Source organism: Jaculus jaculus, chromosome 5, assembly GCF_020740685.1.
Source record: "Jaculus jaculus isolate mJacJac1 chromosome 5, mJacJac1.mat.Y.cur, whole genome shotgun sequence".
NCBI classification, from domain to species: domain Eukaryota; kingdom Metazoa; phylum Chordata; class Mammalia; order Rodentia; family Dipodidae; genus Jaculus; species Jaculus jaculus.
The window spans coordinates 153,005,481-153,032,477 of record NC_059106.1 but is presented as its reverse complement, the minus strand read 5'-3'; the positions used below and the strand labels follow the sequence as shown (position 1 = coordinate 153,032,477).

The 26,997-nt window shown below is 39.4% G+C and overlaps 1 protein-coding gene across 10 annotated transcripts in view; it reads right to left on the bottom strand.

Moving 5' to 3' along the window:
• The window catches only part of Usp16 (ubiquitin specific peptidase 16), a 33,647-nt gene that overhangs the window by 5,598 nt on the left and 1,052 nt on the right, over positions 1–26,997 (bottom strand). For 2 of the 10 annotated variants that reach the window (XM_045150649.1, XM_045150650.1), the window contains exons 2-14: positions 18,356–18,534; positions 16,166–16,269; positions 15,064–15,167; positions 13,669–13,865; positions 12,928–13,023; positions 11,714–11,844; positions 11,351–11,438; positions 10,099–10,177; positions 8,445–8,536; positions 7,307–7,363; positions 5,752–5,928; positions 2,445–3,108; positions 23–117 (exon numbers count right to left, since the gene is read on the bottom strand). In XM_045150649.1, the coding sequence (XP_045006584.1) occupies positions 23–117; positions 2,445–3,108; positions 5,752–5,928; positions 7,307–7,363; positions 8,445–8,536; positions 10,099–10,177; positions 11,351–11,438; positions 11,714–11,844; positions 12,928–13,023; positions 13,669–13,865; positions 15,064–15,167; positions 16,166–16,269; positions 18,356–18,534 (2,063 nt within the window). Of the gene's footprint in view, positions 1–22; positions 118–2,444; positions 3,109–5,751; positions 5,929–7,306; positions 7,364–8,444; positions 8,537–10,098; positions 10,178–11,350; positions 11,439–11,713; positions 11,845–12,927; positions 13,024–13,668; positions 13,866–15,063; positions 15,168–16,165; positions 16,270–18,355; positions 18,535–21,895; positions 21,998–22,723; positions 22,968–23,433; positions 23,516–24,245; positions 24,393–26,997 lie in introns of those variants that run through there. The other 8 variants (XM_045150646.1, XM_045150645.1, XM_004654394.2 and 5 more) reach the window with 8 other exon arrangements.

Here is a 26,997-nt window from a genome sequence, read left to right as displayed (position 1 = left end):
AAAATTGAGTAACAAGGGGTACCTGCTGAAATCTCTTTAAATGAAGTGTAAGTACAGGAGGCGCAATAGAAATCAGCATCTGCTTTTTGGCATTGGTGTAAATGTGCTTCTTTTCACCTACAGAGAGGATGAAATGTCAGTGTGTGAAATTATTTTTAATCTAAAACATTCAAATTTGCTACAAAATCGTTTTCAACATCTGTTTTTACTTATTTATTTAATCTAAGAGAGGCAGATAAAGACTGGCTGTACCAGGGCCTCCAGCTACTGCAAAGAAACCCCAGATGCATGTGCCACTTGTGCATCTTCCATAGGTACTGGGGAATTGAACCAAGGTCCTTAGGCTTCACAAGCAAGTACCTTAACCACTAAACAATTTTTATACCTCCATTTCCAACACGTAAAGTGAGAATTAGCACACTTCTGCAAACAACAGGGGACATGATAACATTTGGGGACTTAATGACCACGAGGTGAAATCAAGGATAATTTCTCAGTATTCATATATGAAAAAACATTCCAAAAGTATTTCTAGATAAAAATCAAAATATAGTAACTGAATCTGAGTGCACAGTAGAAGACTAGAGTTTTAGGCCTGGCGCACCCATATTCATAGACTCTCTTTGTCTCTCTAGTTGCAAATAAATGAATAATTTAAAAAAAAAAAGCTGGGAATTTAATCCCAGCACTTGGGAGGCGGAGGTAGGAGGATTACCATGAGTGCGAGACCATCCTGAGTCTACATAGTGAATTCCAGGTCAGCCTGGGCGAGAGGTGAGCCTCCACCTTAACAACAACAACAAAACATATTTGAAGAGTCGGGGGGCAGGGTGGCACCTATGATGTTAGCACTTGGGAGGTGAAGACACAAAGGCAACATGCTTGAGGCTAGGTGGGGCAACACAGCAAAATTCGATCTTACTGGCTTGAAATGCTTCTTAGTCATAAAATACTCAAGGCTTTGGGTTCAATACCAAGCAGGCAGAAAGACCAAGAGAAAGAGATGGGAGAAAGGGAAGGGAGACAAGGATGGAAGGAAGAAAGGTAAGGAATAGGGAGGAGAAAGTTAAGAAGTGGTACATTATATCTTTTAAAAAAAAAGTCTAGCACATCTTCCTTCATGAAAAATGATCAAAACAGCCTGGCATGGTGGGCAACGCCCTTAATCCCAGCAGTCACTTGTGAGGCCAATGTAGAAGGGTCACCCTGAGTTTTAGGCCAGCCTGAGACTACATGCTGAATTCCAGGTTACAGCAAGACCCTACCTGGAAAAACAACAAAAAAGACCAAAAAACAGTGACTTGGAGAGATGGCTTAGTGGTTGAAGGTGCTTGCTTATAAAGCCTCATGGCCTGCATTTGCATTCCCAGTACCTACCTAAAGCCAGATGCCCAGGGCAGCTCACATAATCTGGACTTTGTATGCAGTGGTTGGAGGCCCTGGTGTACCCATACTCAACTCTCTTTTTGCTTTCTCTCTAATAATAAAAATATTGTTTTTAAAATGACCAAAACAAAGACAAAGCTGTATTTTAGCTCAGAGAATATGAAAAGGGCTGGAGAAATGGCTTAGCATTTAAGGTACTTGCCTGTGAAGCCTAAAGACCCATATTCAACTCCCCAGATCCCACGTAAGCCAGATGCACAAGGTGATGCATGTGCAAGACCATACATGCACATAAGGTGGCACATGTGTCTGGAGTTCGATTACTGTGGCTGGTGGCCCTGTTGTACCAATTCTCTTTCTCTCATTTAGTCTTGCTCTCTCATTACAAAAAAAAAAAAAAAAAAAAAAGGCCAGTCTGTTGGGCTTGCCTCAAAAAAAAAGAAAGCTGGGCGTGGTGACACATGCCTTTAATCCCAGCACTCAGGAGGCAGAAGTAGGAGGATCACTGTGAGTTGTGAGGCCACCCTGAGATTACATAGTTAATTCTAGGTCAGCCTGGACCAGAGTGAGGCCCTACCTTGCAAAACAAACAAAAAAATTATGTTTGAAAATATTTCACCTCTAGTTAAAATCCTTGTGCCTGGGCCTCTATCTACCCCCATCTCTTCTAGCCAAACTTAAAAAAAAAAAAAAAAAGAGGTGAGGTAGATAAAAATTTTTAGTATCTTTTTGTTTCATTACTTCAAGATGTCTTTGGAAGCTGGAGGGCAAGGAAAATGAAGGTCATCACAGCTCCTGATAGGGAACTGAGGACACAAGAAATGAGAGTACAGGGACAGATGCTGGAGAACAAACTGCCGCATAGTAACTGTTGCTGGCCTATCCAAGCACTAGTCACCTCAATAAAGTTCTCTCACCCGTTGATGAAAATATTTTTAAACAAGGGAAACACTCACACCCTCCAAGCCCTGATATGACTAATATACAAGTGCTATCTATGCACTACAAAAATCTGCCCTTCAATATAAATTTTACTTACAGTGAGAAAACCCAAATACCTTTTACACTGGCTTTTGGTCCATTATACTGTCTCCTTGTGCACACATCACAAAGCAGTTTATTTGCATCTTGAAGCTTCTCATTCTGGGTAAACTGATATAAACAGTGTTGGACTGAACCATCATCAGAGCTGAATGCTTCCCTGTTTGCTAGAGTACAGAAAGCAGTTTCTGGATCTTCATTTACAAGCTCATACACCTTTGTCCCGGAAGAAGGACTGTCACTCAGAATTTCTAGATTTATTTCATCAGGCTGAACAGCAGCATTCAGGTTAAGGTTTTCCAAACCGCTCACAATGTCCAGTTCTCCATTACTCCTTTCCTCTAGGTAGGCACCATTTATATTCCCAGTACATTCAGAGGGAGAAGATGGCAAAATCTCTGTATCATTATTCATGGTGATGTTTTTCATGTCTGTCTCCGCTGGGGAGTTCTGATTGTCAGTTGTACTTTCTGTTGTCTTCACCTGGCCATTCTGGTCATTCTGGCCTACATAAAATTCTTTCTGTGTAACTTCCTCTTGAGAAATATGTTTCGATTTTGTATCTATTTCTTCAAGAAGTGAGATTTCAGCCTCACATTCATTATTTTCAGGATGATCAGTGGTACAAATATCATTTAAATGAAGAAGTTTCTCTTGCAGTTTTTGCTGTCTTCGTTGGTTCTGTGTAAAAAATATGAGGCATCAAAAAGAAGGAGAGGAGGAATAGGGAAGTCAGAGGGAGAAGACAGAACAGAATGAATGTACATGTACTACATTACATTTTGCTGAAGTTCAATTTCATAAGGTGTTCACTTAAGATTCTATAAATCCCTTTACTACTGGAGCTCAATTTCTTCAAAGATGTTATTTAAGTGAAATAAAGGATTCATCAAAAATTGCTCTACTAGAGAAACATAAATGTGTAAGAGATGATCTCTGTTCTAAGAGAAGTGGACTAGACATTGCAATGACTGTTAAAACTCAGCAGCCAAGTATGAACTAGTGGTGCTGACTGTACTCGGCAGAAAGAAATGTCCACGTGAGTGGTGATTACTGAATTACAAGGTCTCTCTGAGAAGACAAAGTACAAGAGTTCTTTGGATAGAGAGTGGAAGAAAAAAATCTGGGGAAAAAATGGTTTGAAGTTAAGAAAGAAGAAAGGCTGAGGAGATGACTCAGTGGTAAAAGGTGCTTGCTTGAAAAACCTGGCAGCCTGAGTTCAATCAACCAGAACCCACATAAAGCCAGGTGCACAAAATAGTGCATGCATCTGGAGAGTTTGTTTGCAGTGGCAAGAGGCCCTGGCACATCCATTCTTCTCTGCTTGCAAATAAATACAAAATACTTAAAGTTAAGGAAGAAGTCAAATGCATACCCACACAGAAAAAAGTCAGGGCTTTCCCCCCACTAAATTCACATTTTGCCACTGTATTTTACAAGTAGAGAAGAAGATATTTCATCAAAATCGCTATTACTGGAATACCTAAAGATGCCAAGGATTGGCATTTTGGGGCTGAAACTGAAGACAGTCCCTCCATGGTTAATCTATAACCAAAAGCACAAAGGGCAAAGACACAAGTATTTCCTATTGTGGTTCAGTGCAAACAGAGGAACACACCAAATAAAGACAAGGAACGTATAAAATAATTCAAAGCAAAAGAAACCTAAAATGACTAGAAAACATGAAAATTGTTTATCTTATTAATATTAAAATAGTGTAAAACAAAACTGCCATAATATTTTTCATCTTCCAAAAGCTGATCATGCACTGCTGTCAAGATCAAAAGAAACCAGCTGTTTCATGTATTGCTCATGAGAATACAAACTTATAAAACCTTTGTAAAAGACAACTAATTCTATTTATTAAAGCTTCTAACAGAATCCCTCTTCTTGGGCTGGAGAGATGGCTTAACAGTTAAGGCATTTGCCTGCAAAGCCAAAGGACCCAGGCTCAACTCCCCAGGACAGCTCTAAGCCAGATGCACAAGGGGGTCCATACATCGGGAGTTCAGGGGGTTCACACATCTGCAATTTGTTTGCAGTGGCTGGAGGCCCTGGCAAGCCCATTTTTTTTTTCTCTCTCTATCTGCCTATTTCTGTATCTCTCTCTCTCAAATATATAAATAAAAATAAAATTAAAAAAGAATCCCTCTTCTCAACATTTACCCTTCAAGTTTAAAGAATGTCTAAGCTAGACAGGAGATCTAGTTTCACAAAGACAGAGCACATGTGCAAGGTCATAGTTTCAATTGCTTGCACCATGAAAAAAAATTACCCTACAGATGACACAAGTACAGGGCTATTTTACTAGAGAATTGGCAATCACAGCAAAAGACTAGGAACAATCAAAATCAATAAAGAAATAGATAATTACATGACATCCATAAAAAGAACACTACAAAAAAAAAAAAAAAAAGAATGAAGGAACTTTTTGCCTTGGAATGGAAAGGTGACTAAGAACCAAGTTATGTATAAGCAAAAAACAAGATCCAGAACAGTGTGGACCTTGGGACCATCTAGGGACAGTCCAAATCTACTCACAGTTTGCAAAGAACTTCATAAAGGATGCATAGGAAATAACGTAAGTGGTCATATTATGTCAGAAGAGGATAGTGCTGTGGGATTTTTACTATATGCTATTAGTTTTAAACTGGTGAGTATCAAATAATAACAACTCAAAAGGTTTAAGTTTTGCAGTGGCTAAAAGCCCTGGTGTGCTTATTTTCTCTCTCAAGTAAATTAAAAAATTAAAATTTCTTTTAATTATTAAACATTAAAAAATAGGAGGCAGGCATGGTGGCACACACCTTTAATCCCAGCACTTGGGAGGCAGAGGTAGGAGGATCACCATGAGTTCAAGACCAGCCTGAAACTACAAATTGAATTCCAGACCAGCCAGGACTAGAATAGAGTAAAACTCTACTTGCCAAAAAAAAAAAGGGATAGAGAGGTTGGTCACCAGGTAAGGCACAGGTTTTGATTCACCAGTACCCACATAAAGCCAGATGTACAAGGTGGCGGCACATATAGAGTTCGTCTGCAATGTCTAGAAGTCCTGGTGCAACCACATTCTTTCTCCTTCCCTCTTTCTCTCTCTTAAATAAATACATAAGGACTGGGTGTGGTGGCATATGCCTTTAATCCCAGTACTTGGGAGGCCAAGGTAGGAGGAGCTTTGTGAATCTGAGGCCAGCCTGACACTACAGATTGAATTCCAGGTCAGCCTGGGCTACAGTGAGGCCCAACCTTGAAAAACCAAAATAAATAAATGAATAAGTAAAGTATTTTAAAAAATAAATGAGAAGAATGACTTTAGGTACCCACCTTAGCTTGCTTTTTGGCTTGTTTCTTTGCTTTTTTCTGTAAGTGTTTACTTGTTCCTGATGGAATATCGTTTCTTGCTTTTATGTAACTGTCACTGTCGTTTTCTTCCTCACTGTCTTGATATCCTTCCTCCATTGTCTTTTTCAGATTTTTACTATTTATACTTTTCTTACCACTCTTAAAATATGGACAAAAACAAAATTTTACAACTAGTCTCTAGTGAAAGGAAAATTCATACATACTTTACATTAAAATTATTTTTTTATTTCAAGGTAGTCGCACTCTAGCCAAGGGTGACCCGGAACTCATTCTGTAGTCCCAAGGTGGCCTCAAACTCAAAGCAATCCACTACCTCTGCTTCCCAAGTGCTGGGATGACAGGTATGCACCATCATGCTGGTGCTAATTAGCTATCAATTTGGATTATGTTTTCCCCACAATATACAAAAGCATGTTAACACAAAATTCACTCATATACTCACATACAACAATCTTGAAATGGGATCATTTCAAGAAATCAACTTATGGGCTAGGAAGATGGTTCAACAGCTTGAAAGCCTGCTGACCTGGGTTCAATTCCCCAGTATGCACATAGAGCCAGATGCACAAAGAAGTGACTGCATCTGGAATCCACCTGCAATGGCAAGAGGCCCTGTTGCACCCATTCATACACAAACACACTCTTTTTTAAGAAACTGAGACAAGCCAGACATAGTGGCACATGCCTTTAATCCCAGAACTTAGGAAGCAGAGGTAGGAGAATCAACACGAGTTCGAGGCCACCCTGAGACTCATACTGAATTCCAGGTCAGCCTGGACTAGAGTAAAACCCTACCCAGAAAAAAAACAAAACAAAACAAAAAAAAAAGTGAGGTAATCATATTTAATCTCTGTGTCCTTAAGACCAGAAGGGGTTTGTGGTGTTAAATAATAAAATTTATATTTATAATTATATTAAGGAAAATATATCCCTATTTGTAATATAATCATGTTAATACCTATCTATAAAGATTTCTAGGGCTCAAGAGATGGTTTAGTGGTTAAGGCATATGCCTGTGAAGCCTAAAGACCCAGATTTGATTTCCCAGTACACATGTAAGCCAGATGGACAGGGTGGCACATGCGTCTAGAGTTCGTCTGTAGTGGCTGGAGGCCCTACCATACCTGTTCTCTAACTGCACCCCTTCTCTTGCAAATAAATAAATATTTTATTTAAAAAAAAGATTTCTAGCAATATCACTGTCTTTAAAAAAATAGTACCAGGCCAGGCATAGTGGCACATGCCTTTAATCCCAGTACTTGGAAGGCAGAGGTAGGAGGATCACCATGAGTTCAAGGGCACCCTGAGACAACATAGTGAATTCCAAGTCAGCCTTAGCTATAGCGAAACCCTACCTTGAATAAATGAAAAAAAAAAGTTAAAAAATGGAACCTATTGCATTTCAAACAGATTATGAAAAGTTTCTCTGTGGGTTAACCAACAAGGTATAAATATTTAAAGGTAGCAAGGTGTCTCCCATAAACCTTAACAAGCTAAAAAAATGAAGTAGTCTTACCTGATCATCTAAAACCGGGAGAGACAAATCTAGGAAAGACTCGTGAACCAAGGAGACCTTAACCAGCCAAAGGCAATGTAAAAGGAAAGAAGAATCCATGTTAGACATTACACCAAACTAGATTCCCTCTACCCTGAAAAGGAAGATATTCTCATTAAACATTTCATATTGGGACTCTCCCCACCCTGCAAAGGAAGAAATGCACATTAAACATTACATACTAAGATTCTTTCTCCCTTGGAGAGAGGGGTGGATGGAAGGCTTAAATAAACAAAGAAGTCATAAAATTTGAAATGAAAAATTACAAAATGTATAAGACTTTAGGTTTGTGAAATAAATTAAAAGGTTAAAAGTATTGTCCTGAGCTAGAGCTCTATCTGGAAAACAATAGTGAGTTCTAGGTCAGTCTGGGCTAGAGTGAGACCCTATCTTGAAAAGCCATAATAAATAGTTAAAAAAAAAAAAAAGGGAAGAGAAAGGAAGGGAGGAGGGTACTTAATAGGTTGATATTGTATATATGTAAGTACAATGATTGAGATGGGGAGGTAATATGATGGAGAATGGAATTTCAAAGGGGAAAGTGTCATGGGGGGAAGAGAGGGAATTACCATGGGATATTTTTTTTTATAATCATGGAAAATGTTAATAAAAATTAAAAATTTTTAAAAACTAAAAAAAAGCCAGGCATGGTGGCACACACCTTTAATCCCAGCACTTGGGAGGCAGAGGTAGGAAGGATTGTCGTTAAAGGCCATCCTGAGAGTACATAGTGAATTCCAGGTCAGCCTGAGCTAGAGCAATACTCTACCTCAAAAAATAAAAAAAAGTTAAAGTAATTTTTTTCAAGATTTTAGAGGTAATGATATTTCCAGTAAGGAATCTTACATATTTGGCTAGTTCAATTAAGGCTATTCTATGTAGGCTGGACGTGGTGGCACATGCCTGCAATCTTAGCACTTTGAAAACTGTAGAGTGAATTCCCAGCTACCCTGGGTTACATAGTCAGACCCTATCTAAAACAAAACAAAAAGAGAGACTATTCTAAGAAGTTAGACATTTCTGTTTTTGGAGGTAACAAATATAAACTGTACCCAAAGAACATCAATGTACAAACCCAGTCCCTACCACATCTACTTACAGTCCTGCATTCATCACACATGATGGTACTAGTCAGTTCACCACCGAAGATGCGGTCCACAAAACTTGGTATTGACCTTTTCTTTTCATAATCTATAATGAAAAAACAGTTTGCAATTACTTTCATGTAATCAATTAAGGTAAGTTAAAACTACTTGCCTATCTAAGTCTAAAATGTTATTTTCAAATTCCTATCCATAAACTTTTTTCTCATCATTATGTTAGTAACCTGTGGAAGTCAACGTCATATATTCTACATCTGAGCATAATGTAATTTAACACAATCACCTTTTATGAATAAGACAAAATATGGAATTATTCTCTAGGCTATTAGTCAATGTGAAACAAACCACAAGTCAGTGATCCTGACTTTACTAAGAACACACGCAGGCCAGGCTGAGTGACATTCTAGCTCCCTTGCACTAGTGCTCCCACTCCAGCAGTCAGCTCTGACAAGAGAGGATATGAGAAAGTTAGGGAGCAAAGTGTATCTAACTTGCTAGCTGAACTCTAGAACAGAGTTCCTTTTGTACTTAAAAACAAAAAGACCTGGGGACTATTTCAGACAAAAATGTTCTGTTTGAAATAATTCTGATTGTTTTAAAATAAGATTTTTTTACTACTTAAATTTTCCAAATACATGAAATGTAAAAGCACTACCTGACTGATATGTACCTATCTATGCAGAAACACGTCTACACAACAGATGGTGGCAGCAGACAATATTCTCTCTGCTACTGGCCAGGCTGTGCAGGGTGCCAAAGAGGCAGAGTTACTATAAACTTACTGTATCTGAGCTTTTATCATACTCTAGTGCCTAGTTACTGTGGCCACTTCAATCTTAAAAATTTAGCTCTCAACCAGGTGTGATGGCGCACACCTTTTACTCCCAGCACTTGGGAGGCAGAGGTAGGAAGATCGCCATGAATTCAAGGCCACCCTGAGACTACATAGTGAATTTCAGGCCAGCTTGAGCTAGAGCAAGACTCTACCTTGAAAAACAAAACCAAAAAACCAAAAAAATTAGTTCTCCAGTTTCACCAGTCATTTGGCTCTTAAAAAAGTACTCAAAAGACACATGTGGCTGACGGTTTGTGCAGAGATCCAACATCTCAGGAAGTTCTACTGGACAAAGTCAGGTGTGGTAGCTCACACCAGTAATTCCAGGCTTTGTAAGGCAGACAGGGGCAGAGACCTTTGTGAGTTCTAGATCAGCTTGGTCTAGAGTGAGACCCTGTCTCAAAATAAATGAGGGAAAAACAAAACAAAACACACAACTATCTGATAAGTCTGCCTTAAATCTTTCCATGGCGCACAACATGATCTACATTGGCTCAGTGATTAATAACCAGCTATTTGACAACTACTAAGTTTCATTCATATATTATAGTTAATTATTATTCTAGGTCTCTGAAAAATAATATGTCATCTTAGCTCTATCTTTATAAATTTCAATATAATAATGCATAAGAATATACCACAAATTCAATTTTTCCAAAATATTCACCTATGGAATACTAAATAACTTTAAAAAATTCGTGTTATAGAGAGTATGTTTATAATAATTGTAGATTTGAAAAATGTGCCAGCAACTTTGTCCTAAGATACAGAGGAATTTAACTATAGTGGTTTAGTTCAAAAAAATCAGACATTACCTTTAACTTTATTTTTTACTTCTTCATCCAATTTTTCTGTAGAATTACCAAATGCTTTAAGAATTCCTTTACTCACTCTCTAAAAGTAATAAAATGGATATATATATACTATTAAATTTTAAATCTTATACTCATTTTCCTTAGAAAATATGTAATAAATTCAAGAAAGATTCAAGCTTTAGCTCCCCAGATTTAGTGAAATACTAGTATTTCCAAAATTATACTTGCAAGATTAATTCCAGGAGCCAAAAAGAGTTATGCTTAAAAAGCAATCAGTAATTTTTGCATAAAAGTACTGTTTTATCATTTTAAGATCCTAAACCTATTCAAATTAAAGTTTTTCAGGAAATACTAACCTCCTTAGGAAAGACACTGAAATACCTTGTCCTAGACAGAGTTTCTGTCTACATGAAAGCTACAGGAGTGGCTCCAGCACTCAATGTCCTGCTACATCATTACTAGATGACCTTGAACGTCTCTATGCTAATCTATAGAGTGAAAAAATAATCTATAAACTTGTTGGGGCCAGAAAGATGGCTCAATGGTTAAAGGTGCTTGCTTAGAAAGCCTAATGGTATGGGTTCAATTCCCCAGTACCCACATAAAGCCAGATGCACAGCAAATGCATCTGGTGCTTGTCTGCAGTAGCAAAAGGTTCTGGCACACCATTACCCCCTCCAACTCTCTCTCTCTTCTTACAAATAAATAACTTTTAAAAGAAAGAACTAAGTTCAGTAATTCTTATAAAACACAGAGCTGTGTCTGGCATATAAGCAGAATTAAATCAGTTATTAACATTATTAGCAGTACAATTGTACCCATACCTTCAAGGGCCTTAATTTATATCTTCATCATTAACAAGAATTTTAATTGCAATAAATGTTCCCTGACTCTTATAAAATAAAAATTCTTTGTAAATTCAAAACTTTATAGGAAATCATACTCAAAAAAAAGAATGAGCATGTGCTGCAACTAGGATCTGTTCTTGTAGAAATATTTTCTAATAATTCTGCAGTAACTGGTAGAGGCTAATATAGCAGAAACAAACTGCTATGAGATCAAGAAAAAAGCATCATGGAAAAGAACTGTTTCTAACTCAAAGAAGCACTGGTTGAGAAACCTGGTATAAGAGAGTCAAAAGCAGTTAAAAGGTCTCAACAACTAGCTTCTGTTGCTGTAACAACCTAAGGTAGCAAATGGCAGAGAGTTCACGGGGTGAGACCACAGAATGTCATGCTCAGAGTGTGCTAACTTGGTATTCTTCTGCTCTCATTCCATCCAGCAAGTAGCGAAGGAGCTCCTGGCTGTCTTGCTGCTGGTAGCCTTTAAACCGCACTGCTCTGCAGAAAAACACAAGGGAAGAAAGAAAAGCACTGAAGAGTCTACTGAAATGTGAGGAAGTCTTTTAAAAAGATCATGATTACATCCCAAATATCAGAAATGCTCTAGTTTTTTTTTCTTCAAAATTTCTGTTTACACTAATAACATTTTTGGTAGATTTAATTATTCATACCATATGTTGCTTCTGAATTTAAATGAGATACATTATGCTTTAGACATAAAATTACTTCTCAGCTTTCTACCAGAGTAAATGCACAATCAAGATGATACTCACTTTTTACAGACCTGGGAAAAGAGTTCTTTAGGCGTCACAATTCCCTTTTTGGTGTCTTGCATTTCACTGAGAAACTGACTCATGGCTAAAGTAAGAGGGCCAGGAGGCTCAAGAGTGACTTCTAAGGGTTCCTAATATAGGAATAAAAATTACTACAGTCAAATGTTTGCATCATTTATTTCACAAGAATGTAAGTAGTGAACATATTTTACCAATGTTCCTGGTAAAGATGCCCTACTTATAAGTGTGAAATACATATCAAATGATATAGAAACTTTTTGGTCAAAACTGTCATATGGGGCTGGAGAGATGGCTTAGGGGTTAAACTGCTTGCCTACAAAACCAAAGGACTCAGGTTCAATTCCCCAAGAGCCATGTAAGCCAGATGAACAAGGTGGTGCATGCGTTTGGAGTTCATTTGCAGTGGTTGGAGGGCCTGGTGTGCCTTTTCTCTCTCTCTCAAATAATAATAAACATGACAATAAAGAGACTGTCATATGAAAAGTTCAGGTCTATTTGAATTTTTGCTTACTACTTAAGAACTAAGGGAGTCAAAACAAAATGCAAATAATAATAATGCATAAGGGAAGATATATTTGGACACACAGCACTTTTAAGTTACCTTGAAGATGTAAAAAACAAGTGTGCAAACCAAGGCCTCACAGATAAAAGTACCCCAAGAAGAAAACAGAACAGAAGCACACAAAAACCCTGAGCAAGTGACCCTAAAGACGCCTGTCTGTTAAGCTGAACATGTCTACCTTAGATTAAGATAAAACAAAATAAAAACAGTGCTGGAAAGATGGCTTAGCAGTTAAGGTGTTTGCCTGTGGAGTCAAAGGACCCAGGTTTGACTCCCCAGAAACCACGTAAGCTAGATGCACAAGGTGACTTATGCATCTGGTGTTCGTTTACAGCGGCTGAAGGCTCTGGCACGCCATTCTCTCTCTCTCAGGTAAATAAAAAAATTAAATAAATAAAAACAAACAAAAAACATGAACTCAGTCTTTTAACACAATCTAGAATATGAATGTTCAGCAAAAGAAATTACCTGTAAAAATTTTTGTATCTCCCGGAGTGTGTCATGTGGCACACACCTCAGAGGCTAAGGCCAAAGGATTCCCATGAGCCTGAGCCACACGGCAAGTGCCAGGCTGCCGCTGATACACAGCAAAACTCGGCTTCAAAAATAATTAACTAAAATAAAATCATACCGTTAATGCCAAATCAGGTGGTCCGATTTTTACAACTGTTCCAGACATTTCCACTTCTTTTAGTAGTTCTTTAAGCACTGGTGTTTGTGACAAATTCTGGAATGTTGAAAGGCAAGAAAAACTTAATTATATAAAGGGACAAACCAATTCATTCAAATATATCATGCCTATTCTACCAAAGCAGAAAAATCACAATCTACATTAAAATCTTTATTTCAGAAAGAAAGGGTTATAGCATGCTCTTTTCCCCACTCTCTGGCTCATAAAAGTCAGTTTTTTAAGAATAATTTATTTTTCTTTATTTCTTTGGCAGAGAAAGAGGGAGGGAGAGAGAGAGTGGGAGCGCCAGGGCTTCCAGCCACTGTAAATGAACACCAAAGGCTTTTACCCCTTATATCTCACTTCAAAGGGGTACTCGTCTCCCATGTCAGAGACAGAGGGATCTACATCAACATCCCCACCATGATTCTTTCATCATTCCTTGTCCCCACTTGTAAGTACATATTCATTTCTATAACAAGTCATCCTGTGCTTCCTTGATCCAAATGCAGGTTCTATAAAGGTAGGGCTAAGCTCACGTGAAACGAGTGCTTACCAGAGTGTTTTGCAGGCAGTAAGCATTTCCTTGTGTTTACTTTGAACACATAGGAATACATTACACTGGGAGAAGGTATAATACTGTAACAGATCCTACAAGGGAAATGTGAGGGTTTTTGAAAAGAGGAAAAGTGACTCTGGCACCTGCATCACTGCGTTGAAGAAGCATGTGTTTCCCAAGTTACTGAGCCCTTTCATGATTATTTGGGAAGAGGAATTCACGGAAGTATTTTCTTTAGCCACATTTTCCCTTTTATGCTTTTGTTCTCTCTCTTGTTCATTTTTACTCTCTTTTTCTAACTTTTTATTTTCAAGTTTGATGTTTCCATTACCTTCCTCTGCTTTAAAAAGAAGAAAAAGAAGAAAGAATTTGGCAAAAACGCAAATGTCCATATTAAATGCAAAGCATATCTAGAACACAATACTAGAATGTGTAACTTTCTCACCTAATACAATTTTTGGCATCAGTTTGACTTTAAATCTTATTTAATAAGTATAGGTGAAGTATCACAGAAAGAACCAATAACAAATCCTTAAAAGAGAGGCACTAGTTCAACAATGAAATTAAGTAGTATGTGCTCTGGTATAAATCTTCCCTTTGTTATTACAAAAATATTCTCTACAAATGAGTTCAGCTTAGGCTGTGAAATGAGAACACAAAATAGTCATGTAAGAAATATGGACATGCTGGGCATGGTGATGTATGCCTCTAATGCCAGCAATCAGGAGGCAGAGGTAGGAGGATCACTGTGAGTTCAAGGACACTCTGAGACTACACAGTGAATTCCAGGTCACTCTGGACTAAAGTAAAAGACTACCTTGAAAAACCAAAACAAAAAGTGTACAGACATAATTTAAGTGTTTAAATGAAGTCCTCTGGCAAAAAAGCAAGTCTGAAATAAATAACGCTGGCTCTGATGAAGATCCTTGTGACTACAAAAGTTTCATGAACAAGCTTCAAGAAAATGCCAGAGGCCCTGGCAATCACTTGACGTATGTGCAAGAATCTGGTCATGAGAAGGAACAATAGATCTTTATTTGATTTAGAAGACAGACTGAACTCTCTTTCTCAAAAAATGTTCACAGCCAAGGCAGTACAAAGCAAGCTCTGTGACAGCGTTATGGGAACAGGGCCTACATCCTTAGTGCAGGCCCTTTATCACATGTTACTAGAACACTTTTCATATGCTCTCTAACTCTAATACCCCATAATGGTATGTATTCTCACTGTCTTATCTTCTGAACTAAAACAAACTTTATAGATTAAAATGAGTCATCACAAACATTGTCAGCAGTATGCAGTTTACAAAATACACTAAGTAAATTGAAACACAAGCAGGTAAGCTGAGTTTGGTGGCTTGTGCCAGTAATCAGAGCATACAGAAACTGAAGCAGGAGACTCACAAGCTCAAGACTAGCCTGAGCTACATAGCCAAGACCCAGACTAAAAAAGAAAATAAAAGAGTGTCTGAACAGTTAACTCAAAGCAGACATGTTAAGTCACCATTACAGTATCTATTCAAAAACATAACATTTTACCTGGTTTTAGAGCAGTAATACCAACTTGTTTTCTAACATAGTCAACCACTTGGCGCAATCGGTTTGAACTACAATAGAGGACTTCCTCATCACAGCTGTAACACCTATGTCCCAAAAGATTGGAGAAGAAATATGACAAACTGACAACTGAAAAAAGAAGAAACAAATAATATACTTTGAGGAGCCCAAAGTATGCAACGACCAAATTATTCTATAACAACTGAATACCTATAAATAAAAAGTACTTTCTTTTAGAAGACTATGCATAGTAACTCTGATTTATTTTTAATAAAAGTTGGCCAAAATTATGGCTATACATATTATGGAAAACTCCGAACATTCTGCTGGACTGGGTACAATATTATATTAAAGTTGAGTCTTCCTTATTTTTGTGGTTCTGGAGCTGGAACCCAGGGCCTCAATGCAAGCTAAGCAAGTGCATGCTATAGAACTGTGCTAAATTTCAATTATTTATTCATCTCATGTGCATGTGCATGTATGTGTACGGGCACACTATGGTCTCTGGCTGCTGCAAATGCATGGCTTTACATGGGTGCTGGGGAACTGAACTTGGTCTGGTAGGCTTTGCAAGCAAGTGGCTTTAACCACTGAACCATCTCCCCAGCCCCCAAAATCTCTTCTATGTGAAATTTAAACTATAGACTAGTAACAACCCAATTAACAAAGTTTAGTACTAACAGACCATGTTCAGTCTGAATAATGCTCTGAAAATGATTTTTGACAAATTAGAACTGCTTTGATGATATTAAAATATAGGAAACACAACATACTACTTTGATTTTCATGTAAATCACCCAACTTTTACCAAATTCTTATTTATTTGAAATTTGTTCTTAGTGCCCTAATCTTAAACTACAAGCCACTCCCTCATATATCCTATCACAAGCAACTAAACAAAAGGGTGGATATCAGCAAGTTTTTGTACACTACAATTTTTTGTGTCTATGAAATACTAATCACAAGCTTCTCATAGAATCACATTTCTAGCCCTCATTTTTTTATTCTTTAATAGTTTTCAACAACATTACTCTCCAACATTTAAAATAATGTCTAATCAATAGGAACTGGATTCAAAGCTCACCAGACACTCCAGGTATCCAAGCTGAGAACTAGACAGTGAGGCTCAGATCTTGGTGTCTCATAGTGCTTCAGGGCATGCTGCTCCTGAGAATCTCTGCCACAGCCCTGGAGAAGCAGAATCAGAACCTCAAAGCCACAGAACTTCTATGAAGAACTCAGAACCCATCACAAATACACAAGGACTTTAAGAACTTTTACCATCTTGTAATTTTAAAAATAAATAGAAAAATAGGTAAATAAATAAATGAAATTGCTCAAATCTGAGTTTGGCTTTTGCTAAGACTTAAACATTCACAGGCAACTGAGGACTTACAGGATAAATAGTTTAGCACTAAAACTACTCTTCCTTTCTAATTTTCACTTTGCAGTCCCAATTAAACCACATGAGCTCAGCAGTGACAGAACACTTGCCTAGTGCACACAATGCCCTGGCTTCTACCATGTACGTCACAAAAATGTACAATTAAACCAAACAATACAGTCACTCATTTGATCAGGTCTGGACTTCTAATAGTCTCATAAAGATTCTCTTTACTTCATTCAGCCTCTTTATCACACTTTTTTTTTTTTTTCAGTGTAATGTTCTTAAAACAATAGTCTGATCATGGAGTGCAAAGTTCAAAACTTGTCCCCCATAAACCTAGGTGTTCTGAATGTTAGGTTCCCAGCTGATGAAGATTTGGGAATTAGCACCTCCTGGAGGCGGTGTATTGCTAGGGGCAGGCTTATAGGTGTTACAGCCAGTTTCCCCTTGACAGTGTTTGGCACAATCTCCTGTTGATGTTGTCTACCTTATGTTGGCCAGGGGGTGATGTCCACCTTCTGCTCATGCCATCATTTTCCCTGCCATCATGGAGTGTCCCCTCCAGTCTGTAAGCCAAAATAAACCCCCCCCTTTTTTTTTTCTTCCCCAAATGGTGCTCTTGGTCTGATCATTTCTGCAAGCAATGTGAACCTGACTACAACAACTTCTTTGATGACTGAACAACAGATGCTATTTGACACCAACTTACCTTGCCATGTTAACTCCCATAGTGTCTGTACAGCTAAAAGGACACTCAACACTTTCATCCCTTCAGAATTCTGTTCATGCTGTTTAAGGCTACATCACCTTGAGCACACCCAAGCTCTCATCTGGTCTCAGAAGCTAAACAAGCTAGTCTATAAAACATGGTGTAAAGGGTAGCATTCCTTATTTTCTACTCTGTGTTCAGGTTATCACAGTTCAAATTCTTCTTTCTCGGGACTATTACCAAAAGATCTAGCACTCGTGAGGAGCTTAGTAAGTATGAACCAAACAATGCACCCAACAGGCAAGGAGACTTTCCCAAGGAAGCTGAATAAATTTATTCCTAACAGAACACAATCAAATTTTCCGCCCCCAAATAGTTTTGTTCTTTTTTTTTTTTTTTCCCCAAGGTACGGTCTTGCTCTAGCTCAGGCTGACCTGGAATTCACTATGTGATCTCAGGGTGGCCTCGAACTCATGGCAATCCTTCTACCTCTGCCTCCCAAGTGTTGAAATTAAAGGCGTGCACCACCATGCCCAGCTCCAAATAGTTTTGTAACATTTACAAAGTATACCTTAGTGTGTTATCTAACTAAACCAGGCTATGAATTCTTAGACCACATTACAATAACTTGTTCAGTTTCTACTGCAGCTAAATACATACTTAAGGGTAGAAAATTTTATCAGTGCTTCTAATTTTTAAGTACAATTTCAAACACAACTGGCTTAGTTGATCCCAGAATAAATACTATGACACCTAGTCAGCCCCCCGCCCCCAAGATCAAGGTACTCATTCCTCTGGTTACCTGAAATATGGCTTTTGGTGAGAGCTCACAAACCAATCCACCATCCTTGAAATTATGCACAATGAAAGGGAGCTGTTACCCAAGATTACTACACTTGCCAGGAGCAAGACCCGATCCAGCAGGTGATCTACACACAGGCACAAAGGGCTGTTCCCTGCCTCTACACAGGACATCCCTCACAGGCCAAGTTACTGTGTGATCCACTGATGCACTGCTGGCAACTCCTTCTGCACTTCTTCCTCTGCCAATCCAGTGCCCACTTCTTTACTAGTGTGCAACCTGAAAGCACTCCCCCAAACTACCAATACATAGATCTCAGCCTGGAAGCAGGTTCCCAGGGAATGTGACCTATTCCCAACTGGCATAGTAAAATTACCTGATGGCCACATTTAAGACACAGCCAAACTGAGGGGTTTTCTTCTGTTTCTTCTTCTGATTTATCTTTTATTTTATTGTCTGTCTTACAGTCTTGGCAAATGTTCCATTCCACATTCACTAAAGCTTTTTTCAAATGACTTTGTTCTAATCCTTTTCTGAGATGTTTGCATGTAGGCCCTATTCAAACAAATAAAAAGGATTACATGAGATCAAAATCAGGTCTTTCAGTTAACTTAAGAATAAATTTACTCTATAAATAAGCTTTTAGACATTCGGAAAATGTGTAGCCCCACTCGGCAGAATGATGAGATGCCTGAGGCAAGACGCTTGTGTGTGACAGTAGCACTCGATACTGAACTCAGGGACTGTGCAGGCTGGACACACACTCTACCCTCTGAGCTACGTCTCAAAACACCAGATGCAGCAGAAACTACCTTGCAAGCAAGATGAAGGGTGCTTTGGTACTCTCTCCTTTTGCTTTCATAGTACTTGTGAGTGAACTCAGGGCCTCACATCTGCTAGGCAAGCTCTGTACCTGATCTACACTCCTAACACCCCCCCAAAATTATATACAAGTTTGAAACTTTAATTTTTAGAAGACTTAAATATAATCACTACCCTCCCTATAAGGTTAATTTCCATATATATTTGGCTATTTTCATGAAAGTAAGGTTTCTTGGGGCTGGAGAGATGATGGCTCAGTGGTTAAAGGTGCTTGTTTGCAAAGCCTGACTGCCCAGATTCAATTCCCCAGTACCCGTGTAGAGCCAGATACAAAAAGTAGCACACACATCTAGAGCTCATTTGCAAGATGCCCTGGCATGCCCATTCTCCCTCTCTCATTATTTCCCTTTATAAGTAAATAAATAAAAATAAACATATTTTAAAATAAATAAGATTATGTTTAAAGCACTGTAAGGGAGGTACTCCATTCAACAGCACACCTACTATATGACAGACACTGTTAGTTGCCAAGGAACCAAGCTACACCTCTTCTCTTTGGAGTGACTCACATTCTATCAACAGCAACAGCTAAATCAATTAATATATAAGACTCCAAGAACATGCAGTAGCACTATAAAAAAAAGGCTATTGGGGTTGTAGAGATGGCATTGCTGTTAAGTGCTTGCCTGTGAAGCCCAATGACCCCAGTTTGGGGTTTGATTCCCCAGGACGACCCACGTCAGCCAGATGCACAAGGAGGCACATGCAACTGGAGTTCGTTTGCAGTGGCTGGAGGCCCTGGCACACCCCTTCCCTCCGCCCCCCCCCACCTCTTTGTCTGTCACTCTCAAATAAACAAAAAAATTAAAATAAAAGAAAAAAGGCTACTGCCTGGCACTGTGGCACACAACTTTAATCCCAGCACTCAGGAGGAAGAGGTTGGATGATTACTGTGAGTTTGAGGCCACCCTGAGACTGCATAGTGAATTCTATGTCAGCCTAGGCTAGAGAGAGACTATCACCTTGGAAAATCAAAACCAAAAAGGGGGCGGTTTCAGTCACCAATACTTCCACAGGGGAAGTAATTAACATCTGCAAATCCCTGAAAGACATTTTTAGTAAGATTTAACATGTCCTATAAATTACATCAGGTGTTCTGCATATATTATCTCACTTAAGCTTCACAATCACTTAAAAGGAAGGCAAAATATGATTCCTAACAACAAATGAGAAAACTAAGATATACTACCTAAGATCAAATAACTAAATTATGGCTGTGCCATAATTTAGAGTTCTCGGGGAGTGAAGGGGGATCTGAAAAGGTCAATCCTATGCATACAGGGACACATGGCAGAATCACACAATGTATAAAAGCAACAGCTAGGGCTGGAGAGATGGCTTAGCGGTTAAGCGCTTGCCTGTGAAGCCTAAGGACCCCGGTTCGAGGCTCGGTTCCCCAGTTCCCACGTTAGCCAGATGCACAAGGGGGCGCACGCGTCTGGAGTTCGTTTGCAGAGGCTGGAAGCCCTGGCGCGCCCATTCTCTCTCTCTCCCTCTATCTGTCTTTCTCTCTGTGTCTGTCACTCTCAAATAAATAAATAAATAAATAATTAAAAAAAAAAAAAAAGCAACAGCTAGACCTGAGCCTGAAAATCAGGTTAGGGACAATTGAGTGATGGGGCTACGTAAGCTACTCTAAAGGACTTGTTTCAGGGAAACTGCAGTCTTAGAAACTAGTCAATAGGACAACTGGCTTTATGTTCAATGAACATGCACAAAAGAAGTAATCCAAATACATGTTAAGATCATGCAGAAAAACTTAATGGATCCTAATCAGTCATAATCAGTCAAAAAAAAAAAAAAAAAGGAGGGGGAAGGAGGAGGGAGGAGAAAGGAGGCAGGGGGAGGGAGGGAGGGAGGGAGGAGAAGGAGAAGAAAGGCTTTTCAACTCTCTTGAACACCCAGGTCCGTGCTCTGGTAAGCCTCCCTAGTCTCAGGCCAGCTGGGCTAGGATGGGGGAACCTCTACTCCCACATGGGATCTCTACCTCCTCTGGTCTTTCATATGGCAGGAGCTCTCTAAACTCTTTCCTCTCTCTATTCTCTTTTATGTTTTTTGTTTTGTTTTGTTTTTTGAGGTAGGGTCTCAGTCTAGCCCAGGCTGACCTGGGATTCACTACGGAGTCTCAGGGTGGCCTCGAACTCACGATGATCCTCCTACCCCGAGTGCTGGGATTAAAGGCGTGCGCCAACACACCTGGCTTTCTATTCTCTTAATCTCATAAAATCTCTTTAAATCAAGAAGAAGAAGAAGAAAGTAGGAGGAGGAAGAGGTGGCAGCAGCAGCAGCAGTGGTAGCTATCCTTTGGAAACACCAAAACAACAAAGACTATTAACATGATACTGACAAATGCTATTAAAGGTTCAGGGAAATGGACATGTCACTGTACTGTTAAAGGACCATAATTTACCAAAACACTTCTGAATGGCAATTCGGCAAGAAAATCAAAACAGCTTTGAACATCTTTATAATCTTTCAAAACAATTCTACTGTTAGAATTTGTACCAAGAAAATAACAGCATATGCAGATCTAGGTGCAAATATGTACTTATTTTTCTTTCATAATGCTAAAAAAGTACAGACAAGGTTGGGAAATAATGCAGTTGGTAGACTGCTGTCTTAGCATACACAGTGCCAATGGGTTTGATCCCTAGCACCACGTAAACCAAGCACTGAGGAAGTAGAAGTAAGAGGACCCGAAGTTTAAGATCACCTTCATTTACACAAGTTCAAGACCACCCTGGGATGCATGGAATCCTGGGTGAGTGGGTGGGGGGAGGAAATTCTAAGTCTGTAATACTTCCACGTAATTCCAGATGCTTAGCTAAATAAATTATAAAATATTCAATCATGATTATTTACACTGAGGGAATAAGATATGATTAAAATATATGTAAGCTATTAAATGACATGTGCATGCCAAGTATTAAAATGCTTGTGACCTAACAATTTATAGTTTGATTTCATTCTGCATATTAAAATATCAACCTAGGAATAACAATATTACTTTAAAGATTCAATTAGTGATCTATACCTAAAGATTCTGAGGACTCATCCACTGGAACAGTTTTCCCCTTTGTCCGTTTTTTTCCCATGTTGGCACTTTATAGATTGCTTATTGATACAAAGTTATAATCTAGAAAACAAGATACAGTTAGCTTGACCAAAAATATAAAGACAAAAAAAAAATACTTTCTATTTTTTAGGACATTGAAATATAATTAAGTCACATTCAAAACTTCAAATGTTAGCTGGGCATGGTAGCATGCACACTTTTAATCCCAGCATTTGGGATGCAGAGGATTTAGGTAAGCAGTGAGTGTGAGGCCATCCTGAGACTACATAGTGAATTCCAGGTCAGCCTGACCTAGAATGAGACCCTACCTTGAAAAAAAGAAAAGAGTGTCAGCTGGGTGTAGTGGTGCATGACTGTAATCCCAGCATTTGGGAGGTTGAGGATAAGGATTGCGGTGAGTTCAAGGCCAGCCTGGGGCTACCAAGTGAGGTCCAGATCAGTTTGCCTTAGTGTGAGACCCTGCCTATAAAACCAAAAAAAAAAAAAAAAAACAAAACCCAAAACATAACAAACACTATACACACAGAGAGAGGATCAAATTAATCATCCTTTCTAAAGAAAATCTGTGTTTTCTGCTGTTTTCAGTGCTGGAAATTGAAGCCACGGCCTTGTGCAGGCCGGATAAAATGGTAGGCAAATGCTCCAATATTAACTAAGCTATGTCTTCACTCCTTCCCAAGGATCATCTAAAATGTTTATAAATCAGTGAGATAACTAATAAAGAACAAAGAGTACTTTTTAATATATTTTTCTTCACCTGAAACCAATTGGTATCAAAGTTCTTACCTGTGATCTAACTCCCTCTAATCTGTGCTGCATTGCACCCCAGATTAATCTTCAAATGTGTACCTCATCACTCCTCTAAAAGCATTTAGTATCCAAACATTCCATGTTCAAACTTCTCAACTTGACACTCTAGAGTCCCTTTTAATTTGGCCCCATGCTTTGGCAATCTTGTAACTCTTAAAGCACAAATAGCTGCTAAAGTTATAATTAGATGGTGCTTTTGATCTTCAAAACCTTCCACAAACATCACACGTCAGTTTCACATCAACCTTTTAAAGGAAGACATTTCACTGAAAGAAGAAATTCAAAGACAAAAACAGTGAAACATCACAATGTAACACAGATGTAACTAAAATGCAGTTCTTTGAGTTTCAAGTTCCTTTCCCTTCCAAAATAATTTGCCCTCACTTCTGTTCTGGTTATGTTTTCTCTATTGATACAGATATTAGAAATTCTCCTAAGCTCTTCATATGAATGTAAAACAATAGTTGCTACACTGACCTACTTAAGTGTTTACAGTATGCATGCTCCTTTATCAGATCATATAGTAGACTGCTTGTTAATCGTTTATCTGAACACGTTATTTTTCTTTTTTTAAGCATTACTTCTGTATTGCCTGTATTATCTATTACCGTGTCAGTACCTAGCAGACCTTCGAGAAATATTTCTTGTGTTAAAATGGGAAACTAAAAAGAAAACAGAATAAGTACCTGAGATATAAAGGATGATTACAAGGCGCAAGGTTAGGTACGTAAGAACGGAGCGAACAACTTCTGGGGAAAAAACAAACTTCTGGTGAAGAAAAAAAAAAAAAAAAGAAAACGTAAGTCTGCAGTAATGAAAACAGCCCTAGACCATCTGGCTTGAGGATGGCAGCTCAGCCTGCAAGGGAAACTTGAAAGACACAGGCTTGAATGACACTGCAGGCAGGGGACAGCGCGAGCCACTCAATGCTGCGCAAAGGCTACAGTAAAATACAGTAGTTTGACCTCGGTTATTAAACATTCATAAACTGGTTAGGTTTTCTTACAGTTGAGTTGTCAAGAAATAGCGTGTGGTAAGACTACGCAAAGTGAATTTTTTCCTTTTTTTTTTTTTTTTAAAGTGAGAGTCATGTCAGCTTTCCTAATAATCCCATGCCCATCGCCGTGGGCGCTCTCGGCGTCCCCGCGATGAGCGCAGGGGACGTTACGTTTGGTCCGCAGGTCTGAAAGGAGGCGGGCACGTTTCGTCGCGGAATGGCCGTGTCCCGGGAGCTCTCCGCGGCACAGGTGACAGAAGCAGGTTCTCTCGGCAACCGCATGGCCACTGCGAACCCAGCCCCCGGGGCGCTGTCTTCGCCTGCCTCCCTCCCTCCGCTGCCCGGGGCGCCACCACCGGCCGGCAGCTCACTGGACAGCTCCGGAAACCGACGGGACACGGAGCCAATGACGACGCGCTCGGTCCCGGGGAGGGGGAGCGGCGTGCGCTCTGCCGGAAGCCAGGCGGCGGGGACTTCTGCGGGGCCGGGGCCGGAACTCACCCGCGGCGGCCGCGTCCATCGCAGCATACCCTCAAGAACCTCCGAGTCGTCCAGCCCGGTTCCGTCTTCCTTCCGGTGACGGCGAGGGAGTGACGCGGCCGAACCCAGTCACCAGAAACCAGCAACTTCCGGAACGCGGCATTGTGGGAAGGGCTTCGGGCCAAAGCCCGGCCCTCCTGACGCGGCGGGGGTGGGGGGGTTGGTGCAACGTGATGACGTAAGGGGCTCGCGTACCGTGATGACGCACGGCCCGGGAAATTTCGGCTGGGGCAGAACTACCAAGAGCTGCCTAAGTCCCCTCGAGCCGAGTGACCGCTGGTGGCCTGAGGCGGAAGTAGTCTTCGACATCAAGTACTTATATTAGCCTTGTAGCATCATGTACTAATAAAAAGTTTAAGCAGCAAGCGCTAATTTTAATATTTTCTTTTCCCCCTGTACCAGAACCTTGATCCATTCACGTCAGCTTTCCCATGCTGGAATTACAGGCATGCGCCACCATGCAAGTGAATTTTAAAGAGGAACTGAAAGGTATTGAGAAATGTTGCAAAATTTTCAAATGTTTATTCTTTATGAGTCAAAAATATGTAACACCATATTCTATACCAAGCATTCTGTGAGATGAACTAAATAGTCCTTGAGTTTAGATAATAGGAAAAAGACCCTGAAGGCTTTGAGAAGATGCAGGTAGGAAAACAGGCAGCAGGTATAAAAATGTAATTTGCAAAATAACAATTGCTTGTAAAATAAGAAATAGGCAACCTTACTCTTACCAGACTAAAGGAGATTTAGATAGTGGCATAATAACCTGTCCAATTGTGCAAAGTATTGTTTGCTTAACTTGGGAGGGGAGATATTGGCTCTCTTTTACTAGTATGGCAATCTTTTTTTTTCGAGGTAGGGTCTTTAGCCCAGGCTGACCTGGCACTGACTCTGAAGTCCCAGATTGGCTTTGAACTCAGAGTGATCTTCCTACCTCTGCTTCCCAGGTGCTGGGATTAAAGGTATGCCCAGCATATTTTTTTTTTCCCAAGATAGGGTTTTGCTGTACACCAGGCTGACCTGGAATTCACCATGTAGTCTCAGGCTGGCCTCAAACTCACAGTGATCCTCCTACCTCAGCCTCCCAAAAAGGTATGTGCTAGCTTGCCTGGCCGTTTTTTAAGAAATACTTATTTGAGAGAGAGAGATAAGAGAGAGAGAGAGGGGGAGAGAGAGAAGAGGTAGAGCGAATGGGCACATCAAGGCCTCTAGCCACTGTGAACAAACCTTACGACATATAAGCTACCTGGTAGATACTGGGGAGTCAAACCTGGAATCCGTAGGCTTTGCAGGCAAGCACCTTAACTGCTGAGCCATCTCTCCAGCCCAGTAATCATTTTTAGCAATTACAAATCCAGCCATTCAGCTCCCCTCCCCCTTTCCTTGTTCTAAATCAGAACATTCAGACTATTATACTGCCTGCTTCCTCAGCTTGGAATGTTCTGTCCCTTGATTTTCTGTGGTGGGTAACTTAACTCTGTTCAGTCCCTGGAAGTCACTTTCTCACAGATACTTTCTGATCCACTTAAGCAATAGTCAACAAATCACATCTACCTACTGCATACATATGCATACACACACACACACACACACACACACACACACATATTTGCATATTTGTGTGCAAATAGATCTGAAATCCTTGGAAAATGGAACATTATTCTTACAGAACCTATTTGTGTCCAGAACACGGAAAATGCTTAATAAATACTGAAGAAATGTAATCACTGGGAATGTTCATAATAGCTAAAGTACTGTAAATAACACAGGTTTTCCTTTGACAAAAATGGAAAAAATGGGACTGAGGATGAGGCTCAGTGGGAGAGCATTTGCCTATTTAAAACAATAAACAAATAAAATAACTATTACATTTGTATCATCGGAAAACTCCACAGTCAAAAGCAGTGATGCACACAACATGAATAAATCTTTATTATACTGAAGAAAGTCTTTTAAAAAAGGGATTATCAGCTAGGCATGCTGGTGCACGCCTTTAATCCCAGCACTCAGGAAACAGAAGTAGGAGAAGGGGACAACAGAGTGAGTTTCAGATCAGCCTAGGCTAGACTGAGACTCTTAACTTCAAAAAACAAAAAAGTGGTTACCTTGGAAGAGGAGTTGGGGACTGATTAGGAAGGAGCCTGAAGGGGCTTTCTCAATTAATTGTAATGTACATCTTAATAGAATATGGGTTCCACGGATATATTCACTTGTCAAAACTCAGCAAGTGTAAATTTAAGGTAGACAGTTCAATTTGACTTCACAAGAAAAAAAAAAAAAGAGCAATTTGAACTCTAGTTAAACCTGCTTCTGTACTTTGGGAAAACTGAGCTAATGTTTGCAATTTACTTTTCATATCAAAACAGATGGGTTGATGAAAAATGTAGTAGACTTATAATGGCTAGGCCAGAGTTACTTAACACAAACAACATTTCAAACCATCAAATTGCTGCAAAGAAGTAGCCTTTGCATTTCAGGATGTTCACAACATTCCTGGACACCATCAACTAAGTATCAATTACTTTCCACATGCACAACCCAAAATGTCATCCAGAATTCCTAAATATAAAGTGAAGGGTGTGTGTGAGGGGGGGGGGGGTTCCTTTCTTATTCTCATTAGAACTGCTGTACTTTAAAATTTTCCTATGGTTGGAGGAAAAAGTCCATCATATAATGGTACTGAAAAAAACTACCTACGGGAGGGGGGGAGGGA